Source organism: Oryx dammah, unplaced genomic scaffold, assembly GCF_014754425.2.
Source record: "Oryx dammah isolate SB20612 unplaced genomic scaffold, SCBI_Odam_1.1 HiC_scaffold_7, whole genome shotgun sequence".
In the NCBI taxonomy this organism is placed as follows: Eukaryota; Metazoa; Chordata; class Mammalia; order Artiodactyla; family Bovidae; genus Oryx; species Oryx dammah.
In genome coordinates, this window is record NW_024070191.1 from 24,288,986 (window position 1) to 24,301,635 (window position 12,650).

The following is a 12,650-nucleotide window of genomic DNA, read 5'->3' on the forward strand; positions in this document are numbered from 1 at the left end:
ACTCTGTACTAAGGATTCAGTTCACTTCAGTTCAGTTCAGTCCCTCAGTCCTGTCCAACTCTTTGCGACCCCATGAATCACAGCACGCCAGGCCTCCCTGTCCATCACCATCTCCCAGAGTTCACTCAGACTCACGTCCATCGAGTCGGTGATGCCATCCAGCCATCTCATCCTCTGTCATCCCCTTCTCCTCTTGCCCCTAATCCCTCCCAGCATCAGAGTCTTTTCCAATGAGTCAACTCTTCGCATGAGGTGGCCAAAGTACTGGAGTTTCAGCTTTAGCATCAGTCCTTTCAAAGAAATCCCAGGGCTGATCTCCTTCAGAATGAACTGGTTGGATCTCCTTGCAGTCCAAGGGACGCTCAAGAGTCTTCTCCAACACCACAGTTCAAACGCATCAATTCTTCAGCACTCAGCCTTCCTCACAGTCCAACTCTCACATCCATACATGACTACAGGAAAAACCATAGCCTTGACTAGACAGACCTTAGTTGGCTTTTGAATATGCTATCTAGGTTGGTCATAACTTTCCTTCCAAGGAGTAAGAGCATTTCATGGCTGCAGTCACCATCTGCAGTGATTTTGGAGTCCAAAAAAATAAAGTCTGACACTGTTTCCACTGTTTCCCCATCTATTTCCCATGAAGTGATGGGACCAGATGCCATGATCTTCGTTTTCTGAATGTTGAGCTTTAAGCCAACTTTTTCACTCTCCTCTTTCACTTTCATCAAGTGGCTTTTTAGTTCCTCTTCACTTTCTGCCATACGGGTGGTGTCATCTGCATATCTGAGGTTATTGATATTTCTCCTGGCAATCTTGATTCCAGCTTGTGTTTCTTCCAGTCTAGCGTTTCTCATAATGTACTCTGCATATAAGTTAAATAAGCAGGGTGATAATATACAGCCTTGACGTACTCCTTTTCCTATTTGGAACCAGTCTGTTTTTCCATGTCCAGTTCTAATTGTTGCTTCCTGACTTGCATATAGATTTCTCAAGAGGCAGATCAGGTGCTCTGGTATTCCCATCTCTTTCAGAATTTTCCACAGTTTATTGTGATCCACACAGTCAAAGGCTTTGGCATAGTCAATAAAGCAGAAATAGATGTTTTTCTGGAACTCTCTTGCTTTTTCCATGATCCAGCGGATGTTGGCAATTTGATCTCTGGTTCCTCTGCCTTTTCTGAAACCAGCTTGAACATCAGGAAGTTCACGGTCCACGTATTCCTGAAGCCTGGCTTGGAGAATTTTGAGCATTACTTTACTAGCGTGTGAGATGAGTGCAATCGTGCGGTAGTTAACAATGTATCCTGCTTGAGGATAGTTTCTCCTTCCTGAAAATCTTCTGGCTAATCCTGTTATCTTAAAATGTACATTATGGGAGTGGGTCTAGTAAGATCTTCACAATCTTGAGACATACTTTTGATTTAGTGTAATAACTAATTTAAAAAGTATATAACTCCCTTGCTAACACTAGCGAGGGGGGCATTCTCCGTCCTCCTTCTGATGTCTGTGTCAGAAGCTTTCTCTGCCACTTTTCTTATTTTAAAAAAACTGCTATACAAAAGCTCTTGAGTGATCAAACCTGGACCCTGGTCTGGAAGGTAAATCTTCAGAGACCATGAATCAGACACCATTCAATGCAAGCTATCAGTTACGTGCTGCTTAGTACCCTAGATGCACTGGCCTTGGAGCACTCACAACATTGTGTTCACATCTGCTGATGAATCTGTCTCCCCTACTAGACCATAAACCCTCAATGTTTCGAGCCAGGTCCAATTCATTTTGATAATCACTGCCTGGCATGGCACCTGGCACCTAGAAAACAGTTTTGTGCCTATAGGGGCCCAGGTCTACTGAGTAAAGTCATCTAGATATCAATCACTAAAAGGAATGGTAGAGAATAATTGCCCTCTCACAATACCAAGTAGCAGGAACTATGCAAATTCAGTTTATTGTCACATGGAAAAATAAGCCGGGGGGCTTCATATCACCTGATTTTCCAAAGCCCTGTGTTCATTTTCTATTGCTGCTGTAACAATTAACAACCTTAATTCTATCTGCAATCTTGAATCCACTTTGCCATGTAAGGTAACATATTCACAGATCCCAGGGGTCAGGGCATGGCTATATTGGGGTGCTATTATTTGGCCTACTACAAGCCCCAAATATAGACAGAAAAATAAATGTTGGTTTGTTCTATGCTTTCTCTGACATAGGGCCTTTTATTTGTTGGGTTGGCTTTTTCTCTCTCAGGTTATAGGTCCTTCTCATGTATTTGGTGACTTATTATGTAAGCTCATCTTCTCTTGGAGATTGCAGCAAACATTCACTGACTTTAGGAACTATGGCTGTGTAGGTTTGCCTTGAGGCTATGGTTTCTCAGGCTCTGTGGTTTCTCAACAGGCTCTGTGGTTTCTCAGTATTGTGAGCAGAATCTTTGGAGGGAGAAACATGTAAATTTCCACATTGAGGAGCCTTCCTTTGCAGAATCTGCACCTCCTCTTTCTCATGACTACATCCAGAGGAGATTTCAATCTTCTCTTCCAGTTTTCAAGTTTATTAGACCTTCCTTTAAGACACAATGAAAAAAGACATATGAGAGAGTAAAGATCAACATTAGCAGGTGAAAACGAACCTACGTGTAATTGGGCAGGCAAAACCAGTCCTGTCTCCCAGGTAACCTTTAATGTCTCATACCAGAGGCCTTCTCCAGTTTTTGATAATAAGGGCTGACATTTACATAGCATTTAGCAAGTGCCAGAAGCTGTTCTAAGCAACTTGGCATACATTAACTCATTTATTTCTCCCAAATCTTAATATCTCCACCTTGCAGACGGGTTTACAGATATTGAATAACTTCTGGATTATTCAATGTTTTATTCTGAGCAACGTCAAAACAAAGACAAGATATGAAGGAATTGGCAACAGACAGACACTGCACGCACACACACAATTTAGCTCAAACAGCTTCTACTCATTTATTTCCTTCAACCAGCCAAACAATGCAAGCAGGCAAGAGGAGAAGTGGGTGGAATCCTGTTCCAGGATGGACTAGCGCCTCTCACTCCCTTCAGTCAGTTCAGTCGCTCAGTCATGTCCGACTCTGCAACCCCACGAATTGCAGCACACCAGGCCTCCCTGTCCATCACCAACTCCCGGAGTTCACTCAAACTCATGTCCATTGAGTCGGTGATGCCATCCAGCCATCTCATCCTCGGTTGTCCCCTTCTTCTCCTGCCCCCAATCCCTCCCAGCATCAGAGTCTCTTCCAATGAGTCAACTCTTCCCATGAGGTGGCCAAAGTACTGGAGTTTCAGCTTTAGCATCATTCCTTCCAAAGAATACCCAGGACTGATCTCTTTTAGAATGGACTGGTTGGATCTCCTTGCAGACCAAGGGACTCTCAAGAGTCTTCTCCAACACCACAGTTCAAAAGCATTAATTCTTTGGCGCTCAGCTTTCTTTACAGTCCAACTCTTGGATCCATACATGACCATTGGAAAAACTATAGCCTTGACTAGACGGACATTTGTTGGCAAAGTAATGTCTCTGCTTTTGAATATGCTATCTAGGTTGGTCATAACTTTCCTTCCAAGGAGTAAGCCTCTTTTAATTTCATGGCTGCAATCACCATCTGCAGTGATTTTGGAGCCCCGAAAAATAAAGTCTGACACTGTTTCCACTGTTTCCCCATCTATTTCCCATGAAGTGACGGGACCAGATGCCATGATCTTCGTTTTCTGAATGTTGAGCTTTAAGCCAACTTTTTCACTCTCCTCTTTCACTTTCATCAAGAGGCTTTTTAGCTCCTCTTCACTTTCTGCCATAAGGGTGGTGTCATCTGCATATCTGAGGTTATTGATATTTCTCCCCGCAATCTTGATTCCAGCTTGTGCTTATTCCAGCCCAGCGTTTCTCATGACGTCCTCTGCATCGAAGTTAAATAAGCAGGGTGACAATATACAGCCTTGATGTACTCCTTTTCCTATTTGGAACCAGTCGTTGTTCCATGTCCAGTTCTAACTGTTGCTTCCTGACCTGCATACAGATTTCTCAAGAGGCAGGTCAGGTGGTCTGGTATTCCATCTCTTTCAGAATTTTCCACAGTTTACTGTGATCCACCCAGTCAAAGGCTTTGGCATAGTCAATAAAGCAGAAATAGATGTTTTTCTGGAACTCTTTTGCTTTTTCGATGATCCAGCGGAGGTTGGCAATTTGATTTCTGGTTCCTCTGCCTTTTCTAAAACCAGCTTGAACATCTGGAAGTTCACGGTCCAGGTATTGCTGAAGCCTGGCTTGGAGAATTTTGAGCATTACTTTACTAGTGTGTGAGATGAGTGCAATTGTGTGGTAGTTTGAGCATTCTTTGGCATTGCCTTTGGGATTGGAATGAAAACTGACCTTTCCAGTCCTGTGGCCACTGCTGAGTTTTCCAAATTTGCTGGCATATTGAGTGCAGCACTTTCACAGCATCATCTTTCAGGATTTGAAATAGCTCAACTGGAATTCCATCACCCCCACTAGCTTTGTTTGTAGTGGTGCTTTCTAAGGCCCACTTGACTTCACATTCCAGGATGTCTGGCTCTAGGTGAGTGTTCACACCATCGTGATTATCTGGGTCATGAAGATCGTTTTTATACAGTTCTGTGTATTCTTGGCACCTCATCTTAATATCTTCTGCTTCTATTAGGTCCCTACCATTTCTGTCCTTTATTGAGCCCATCTTTACATGAAATGTTCCCTTGGTATCTCTAATTTTCTTGAAGAGATCTCTAGTCTTTCGTATTCTGTTTTTTCCTCTATTTCTTTGCACTGATCGCTGAGGAAAGCTTTCTTATCTCTCCTTGCTATTCTTTGGAACTCTGCATTCAAATGGGTATATCTTTCCTTTTCTCCTTTGCTTTTTGCTTCCCTTCTTTTCAAAGCTTTTGTAAGGCCTCCTCAGACAGCCATTTTGCTTTTTTGCATTTGTTTTTCTTGGGTGGGTCTTGATTCCTATTTCCTGTACAACGTCACGAACCTCCCTCCACAGTTCATCAGGCACTCTGTCTATCAGATCTAGTCCCTTAAATCTATTTCTCACTTCCACTGTATAATCATAAGGGATTTGATTTAGGTAATATCTGAATGGTCTAGTGGTTTTCCTAATTTTCTTCAATTTAAGTCTGAATTTGGCAATAAGGAGTTCACGATCTGAGCCACAGTCAGCTCCCGGTCTTGTTTTTGCTGACTGTATAGAGCTTCTCCATCTTTGGCTGCAAAGAATATAATCAACCTGATTTGAGTGTTGACCATCTGGTGATGTCCATAGGTAGAGTCTTCTCTTGTGTTGTTGGAAGAGGGTGTTTGCTATGACCAGTGCATTCTCTTGGCAAAACTCTATTAGCCTTTGCCCTGCTTCATTCTGTATTCCAAGGCCAAATTTGCCTGTTACTCCAGGTGTTTCTTGACTTCCTGCTTTTGCATTCCAGTCCCCTAGAATCAAAAGGACAGCTTTTTGGGGTGTTAGTTCTAAAAGGTCTTGTAGGTCTTCATAGAACTGTTCAACTTCAGCTTCTTCAGTGTTACTGGTTGGGGCATAGACTTGGATTACTGTGATATTGAATGGTTTGCCTTGGAAATGAACAGGGATCATTCTGTTGTTTTTGAGACTGCATCCAAGTACTGCATTTCGGACTCTTTTGGTGACCATGATGGCTACTCCATTTCTTCTGAGGGATTCCTGCCCACAGTAGTAGATATAATGGTCATCTGATTTAAATTCACCCATTCCAGTCCATTTTAGTTCGCTGATTCCTAGAATGTTGATGTTTACTCTTGCCATCTCCTGTTTGACCACTTCCAATTTGCCTTGATTCATGGACCTAACATTCCAGGTTCCTATGCAATATTGCTCTTTACAGCCTCGGACCTTGCTTCTGTCACCAGTCACATTCACAACTGGGTATTGTTTTTGCTTTGGCTCCATCCCTTCATTCTTTCTGGAGTTATTTCTCCACTGATCTCCAGTAGCATATTGGGCACCTACCAACCTGGGGAGTTCCCCTTTCAGTATCCTATCATTTTGCCTTTTCATATTGTTCATGGGGTTCTCAAGGTAAGAATACCGAAGTGGTTTGCCATTCCCTTCTCCAGTGGGCCACTTTCTGTCAGACCTCTCCACCATGACCCGCCCGTCTTGGGTGGCCCCACAGGGCATGGCTTAGTTTCATTGAGTTAGACAAGGCTGTGGTCCATGTGATTAGACTGACTAGTTTTCTGTGATTATGGTTTCAGTGTGTCTGCCCTCTGATGCCCTCTCACAACACTTACCGTCTTACTTGGGTTTCTCTTACCTTGGACGTATGGTATCTCTTCACAGCTGCTCCAGCAAAGTGCAGCCACTACTCCTTACCTTCGACGAGAGGTATCTCCTCACCGCCGCCCCTCCTGACCTTGAATGTGGAGCGGCTCCTCTTGGCCCTCCTGCACCTGCACAGCCACCTCTTCACGGACATGGGGGACTCCCTTGGGTGCCACTTATTCTCGCAGAATGAATATTCATCAAGACTTGGCTGGCTGGCACAATGTTCTGATTAGGGAGGCTCAATCCTCAGGCTTTGCCTCACAGTCTATTGGTCTGCAGCAGCATCAGGTATATTCTGATTGCTGGGCTGTGCTTAGTAGCTCAGTCCTGTCTGACTCTTTGCAACCCTATGGACTGTAGCCCGCCAGGCTCTTCTGTCCATGGGGATTCTCCAGGCAAGATGACTGGAGTGGGTGGCCATGCCCTCCTCCAGGGGCTCTTTCCAACCCAGGGATTGAACCCAAGTCTCCCACACTGCAGGCAGATCCTTTATCATCTGAGCCACTGCTGCTGCTGCTGCCAAGTTGCTTCAGTCGTGTCTGACTCTGTGTGACCCCACAGACGGCAGCCCACCAGGCTCCCCCGTCCCTGGGATTCTCCAGGCAAGAACACTGGAGTGGGTTGCCATTTCCTTCTCCAATGCATGAAAGTGAAAAGTGAAAGGGAACTCGCTCAGTCGTGTCCGACTCTTCGTGACCCCATGGACTGCAGCCCACCAGGCTCCTCCATCCATGGGATTTTCCAAGCAAGAGTACTGGAGTGGGGTGCCATTGCCTTCTCCATCTGAGCCACTAGGGAAGCCCAAAGTTACATAGGCCATTACATCATTACATATGCATTATTATATATAGTTATATCATAGTTACCTCATTTCCACATCAATATATTCCAGAACTTTGGAGAACTTTCCTAAACATGTTTATGACCTTGGAAGTTTTTCTAAACTTATTTATGACCTTGGGAACTTTTCTAGACTTGTTTATGACCAGGTGTTTATTTGTTTTGAATGAGAAAGCCATGTGCTAATCCTTCATGGGGAATATATGTTCGATTTTGATCACTTTTGGAAAAAATATTTAGAAGAAATGCTTTGGGAAAGCTAGTTTACCATTTTTAAAGTATAGCAAATAGATTTTTATTTATCCTTGTTAAAATGTAGAATGAGCCATCTTTTAATCACACACAGCTAGTTAGTGACAAAGTTAGGATTCACATTCAAGCAGTCTAAATGCAGAATCCCCATGTTTAACTACTGTCTAATATTGTCCTTCTGTCATCAGTGCCCATGATGCCAGAAGCCCAGATTTCTCTATGAAGGTCTTACTACTAAGCTGAGAGAATTTTTAGCTGAAGTTTTATCCAGAAACCCAGGAGAATCTTTTTAGAATTTTCTAAAGCTATAGGTGAACACGGCCTGGAACTAACAGTTCCTTGTTCCACTCAGTACTACTCCCAAGTGTACAGTTCATACCCGGAGAAAATCCAGTTCATCAGAGGGCAGACAATGGATGTCTTGTGAGCAACATCCAGAGGACCATGCTATGTAAAAGATAAAAAGCAACTGAAAATTTTAATGGTGGGGGAGGGTGCGCAGAGGGGATGCTAATAAACTAATATATAGGGAATCTTTAAATTATTATAATTTTCCTCCCTTGTAATAAGTTGCTTTACCTAATAAAATTTACTCTAGTACAATGTGGTTAGCATGCCTGCACCTGTTAGAATTATTGTTCACCTATCAGTTCAGTTCAGTCACTCAGTCATGCTATTTCAAATCCTAAAAGATGATGCTGTGAAAGTACTGCACTAATATGCCAGCAAATTTGTAAAACTCAGCAGTGGCCACAGGACTGGAAAAGGTCAGTTTTCACTCCAATCCCAAAGAATGCTCAAACTACCACACAATTGCACTCATCTTACACACAAAGTGATGCTCAAAATTGTTCACCTATAGCTTTAGGAAAAAAGATCCTCCTGGGTTTCTGGATAAAACTTCAGCTAAAAATTCTCTCAGCTTAGTAGTGAGACCTTCATAGAGAAATCTGGGCTTCTGGCATTATGGGCACTGATGACAGAAGGACAACATTATCTTCTTCTAAGGCCCAGGTGAGGAAATGGCACTGTCTCAGCCAAAAGATAACTTTAGTTTATGCTGTGGTTGCAGAGGAAGCAATGCAGAGAGCACTGAAGAATAAGTGGACTTAGTACATAGGAGACGCCATCAGAGAACTTGGATCTGGAGCAGATCAGTGGGAAGGATATGAACAGAATAAACACACCAAGTCTAATGGCAATAAAGACACCGCACAAGTTCCTGACTATGTAATTTACAAAGCTTATCCTATGGGGAGAAAAATAAATAAATATCACAACACTGTCCTGAAAATGAGTGACCAAAGGGGAGTTATGGACACCTCATGCATCATGTTGATCCACCAGCTCCTCAACGCCACCCCGTGCTGTCCATTAAGATTCAAGACCAGGAGAATGTGTGCTGTGAACAGATTTTAGTTACACTGAGGGAAGTTTTTCTATCCAAGTCTCACACATTTGTCAATATGTGAACAATGGCACAAATTTATAAAACAAATGGATAATGTTAGTATTATAATCTGTAACCACAGACTAGATGGCAATAAATGTCACTCATAACATTAATTATGTTTTTGACCTTATTGTATTCAATGGTAGTCATAAATAAACTTACCTACTTATTTGGATGGGAACGTTAGCATCACACTAATTACAGTGAATAATGAACATGTGAAAAACTAGTTTATCATGTGGTTTAATATTCTGCAAAGTGCAATTTCTACCTGACCCATCTAAATCTTAGGCATTTCTTAAGACACAGATTCTCCATCTATGTCCACTCTCTTGGAATGATGCTATTTTTCTAAATTTCCATAATGCCTCAGTTCAGTTCAGTTCAGTTCAGTCACTCAGTCGTGTCCAAGTCTTTGCAACCCCAAGAATCGCAGCACGCCAGGCCTCCCTGTCCATCACCATCTCCCAGAGTTCACTCAGACTCACGTCCATTGAGTTGGTGATGCCATCCAGCCATCTCATCCTCGGTTGTCCCTTCTCCTCCTGCCCCCAATCCCTTCCATCATCAGAGTCTTTTCCAATGAGTCAACTCTTCGCATCAGGTGGCCAAAGTACTGGAGTTTCAGCTTTAGCATCAGTCCTTCCAATGAACACCCAGGACTGATCTCCTTTAGAATGGACTGGTTGGATCTCCTTGCAGTCCAAGGGATTCTCAAGAGTCTTCTCCAACACCACAGTTCAAAAGCATCAATTCTTCGGTGCTCAGTTTTCTTCACAGTCCAACTCTCGCATCCATACATGACCACTGGAAAAACCATAGCCTTGACTAGACAGACCTTTGCTGGCAAAGTAATGTCTCTACTTTACTATTAAGCAAGAAGCAGGAAATGGAGACCTTAATGAGATGATCCAAATCATCGATACATTTCTTTTGATGGTAGACAATAAAAAAAGGAAGGTATAGGTAGAGGAAAGAGAAAGAAATTGCTGAAGAATGGCTTCTGATGGTGAGTGATGGGTGCAGCAAGCTGGTTTTCTGTCTTAGTTGGGGAACGAGAGGGAAGAAGGATGAGAGGAATAGAGAAGAGAAGGTCAGCTAAAAAGAATTCAAAAGAAAGGAACATGTTTGTAATTATTTCAGTCAAGTTTAAGGTGAGAAATGAAAGCACAGAGATAACAGAATAGAAAAAAACCATAATTTTAATAGTTAACATTTATTGAACTATTAATTCTATTTTGCAGAGGGGAACCTAAGACACAGAGGGGTTAAATAGCTTGCCCAAATCTACACAGCTCATTCATGGCAGAGCCTGAATTTCATTCCTTGCAATCCGAACTTCTATTTTAAAATGAAGTACTTAACGAAGCACATAAAGTGAGAATTCTTAGAGAGGGGATATAGAGACCAAGGGATTAACTGGGAGGGGGAGAAGGCCGCATTAAAAAAAATTTTTTTAACCAGTGGGCTAATTATATGTGTTGTATGTCAGTCGCTCAGTCGTGTCCGACTCTTTGCGACCCCATGGACTGTAGCCCACCAGGCTCCTCTGTCCATGAGATTCTCCAGGCAAGAATACTGGAGTGGGTTGCCATTCCCTCCTCTAGGGGATCTTTCTGACCCAGGAATCGAACCTGTCTCCTGCACTGCTGCCAGATCTCTACCATCTGAGCCACAAGGGAAGCAGACAGAACACTTTGTGTATGTTAGCTCATTGAATTCCGCTAACAATTCGGCTCGATAGATACTAGCTCAGTTTTCAGAGAGGCACTTGACATTTGATAAACGACACATACCTTGCACAGAGTTCCATCTCAATAGCAGGTTCTGCAGCAAGACAAGGAAGACTGAAGGAAACTTGGCAACAGAACGGAACAGGGCAAGGTAAGCAGGTTCAAAATGAGAAAAGCAGGAAGTTTCTCACTTAAGTCTAAGCTAGCTCCAGTTTTCAAATCTCCCCGGCCAGCCCGCGAAGGCGTCACAAAGCCCGCCCCTCGGCGGCGAGGCCACGCCCCCTTCCGCGGAGGGGCTCGGAGCTCCGAATACTTCCCTCCCACCCTTTGGCCCCGCCCACTCCTCCCAGCATCATTTCCTGTGCGCTGGGCGCTAATTGGTCCGGCAGTCGGAAGTGAGGGCGGGCGGTGGGGCCGTTGCCGCAGTGACAGAGCTGGGGGAGTCCGAAGATGGCGGCGTCGCGTCGCTCTCAGCATCATCACCACCATCATCAACAACAGCTCCAGCCCGCCCCAGGGGCTTCGGCGCCGCCGCCGCCACCTCCCCCCCCACTCAGCCCGGGCCTGGCCCCTGGGACCACCCCGGCCTCCCCTACGGTGGGCGGCCTGGCTCCGTTCGCCTCCCCGAGGCACGGCCTAGCGCTGCCGGAGGGGGATGGCAGTCGGGATCCGCCCGACAGGCCCCGATCCCCGGACCCGGTTGACAGTGCCAGCTGTTGCAGTCCCACGAGCACAATCTGTACGGTCGCCGCCGCTCCTGTGGTCCCGGCGGTTTCTGCCTCATCTGCCGTCGGGGTCGCTCCCAACCCAGCCGGCGGCGGCAGTAACAATTCACCGTCGTCCTCTTCTTCCCCGACTTCTTCCTCCTCTTCCTCTCCATCCTCCCCCGGATCGAGCTTGGCGGAGAGCCCCGAGGCGGCCGGAGTTAGCACCACAGCACCACTGGGGCCCGGGGCTGCGGGCCCGGGGCCAGGGGTCCCAGCAGTGAGCGGGGCCCTGCGGGAACTGCTGGAGGCCTGTCGCAATGGGGACGTGTCCCGGGTAAAGAGGCTGGTGGACGCGGCAAACGTGAATGCTAAGGACATGGCCGGCCGGAAGTCTTCTCCCCTGCACTTCGCTGCAGGTCAGAGACTTTTTGAATTGTTTATTAAGGGTTTTGGTGTTTGGCACTGGGGTCCGGGTAGGGAAAGAAAACGAGTTATGACGATGGGGACTATGGGGGCGTGGTGATGATGCCTCAGTACTTCTCGGGAAGCCTTGAGGTTCCTTTCTTTAGGTGGTGCCAGGGTGACGGGGGCGTGGTAGGGGAACGTGTGAGTCCCTTTTTAGTTTGCACAGTGATCCTAGTTCTCATCCCCAGCCTCCCTTCGTGGTCGTCTCAGGACGTGGATATACTTAAACTTTTTCAGTTCCGAGTGTGTCGAATAAAGTTAGATCTCAGCAGTGTTAGAGTAGTTTTGTCGTGTGTTGGCTCATTTCCTTTTTACAGGAGTAATGTCGCATGAGGACAAACTAGACCAAGAGAAGTTTAATAAAACTCAACAAATGTTAAGTAGCTATCGTCACCTTATAATTAACATAGGAGACTTAAATGAAGTTAGTGAAACTTTCTCCCCTTTTGAGGTAGTGTACAGTCCGATTGAGTAGATCAAAATGTTCCTATGTGGATGCATTATGTGATGGCAGAAGAAAAGGCTTTGAAGTTCTGGCAACTGCTGTCTGTTGCTTGTGTAACAGATAATTTACCTTATCTCAGTAGCCTCCATCTCCTCATGGGCAAAAATGTATATGGGGATTGTGTGAGGATTTCCTGAGAAGTACCTGGGACCTGAGTTCTCCCCCGAAAATACTTATTCTTAAAACCTGGACCACTGCACACTTTTTTTTTTAAGCAAGTTATTATCTTTAAAAAACAGATGGTATGTTTTTATATAAAATACAGAGAAATTTAAAACAAAAAGGATCATAATCTCATTGCCTAGATACCTCCTATTGACATTAAAAAAAATAAAGATAAGGTTATATAC

At 44.6% G+C, this 12,650-nt stretch overlaps 1 protein-coding gene across 1 annotated transcript in view; it reads left to right on the forward strand.

The window, feature by feature from the left end:
- Positions 1-10,918: 10,918 nt before the first annotated feature.
- Positions 10,919-12,650, forward strand: part of TNKS (tankyrase) — a 156,018-nt gene continuing 154,286 nt past the window's right edge. Inside the window, exon 1 of the mRNA XM_040242882.1 lies at positions 10,919-11,746. Coding sequence (XP_040098816.1) covers positions 11,074-11,746 — 673 coding nt within the window. The 5' untranslated portion in view covers positions 10,919-11,073. The remainder of the gene's footprint in view (positions 11,747-12,650) is intronic.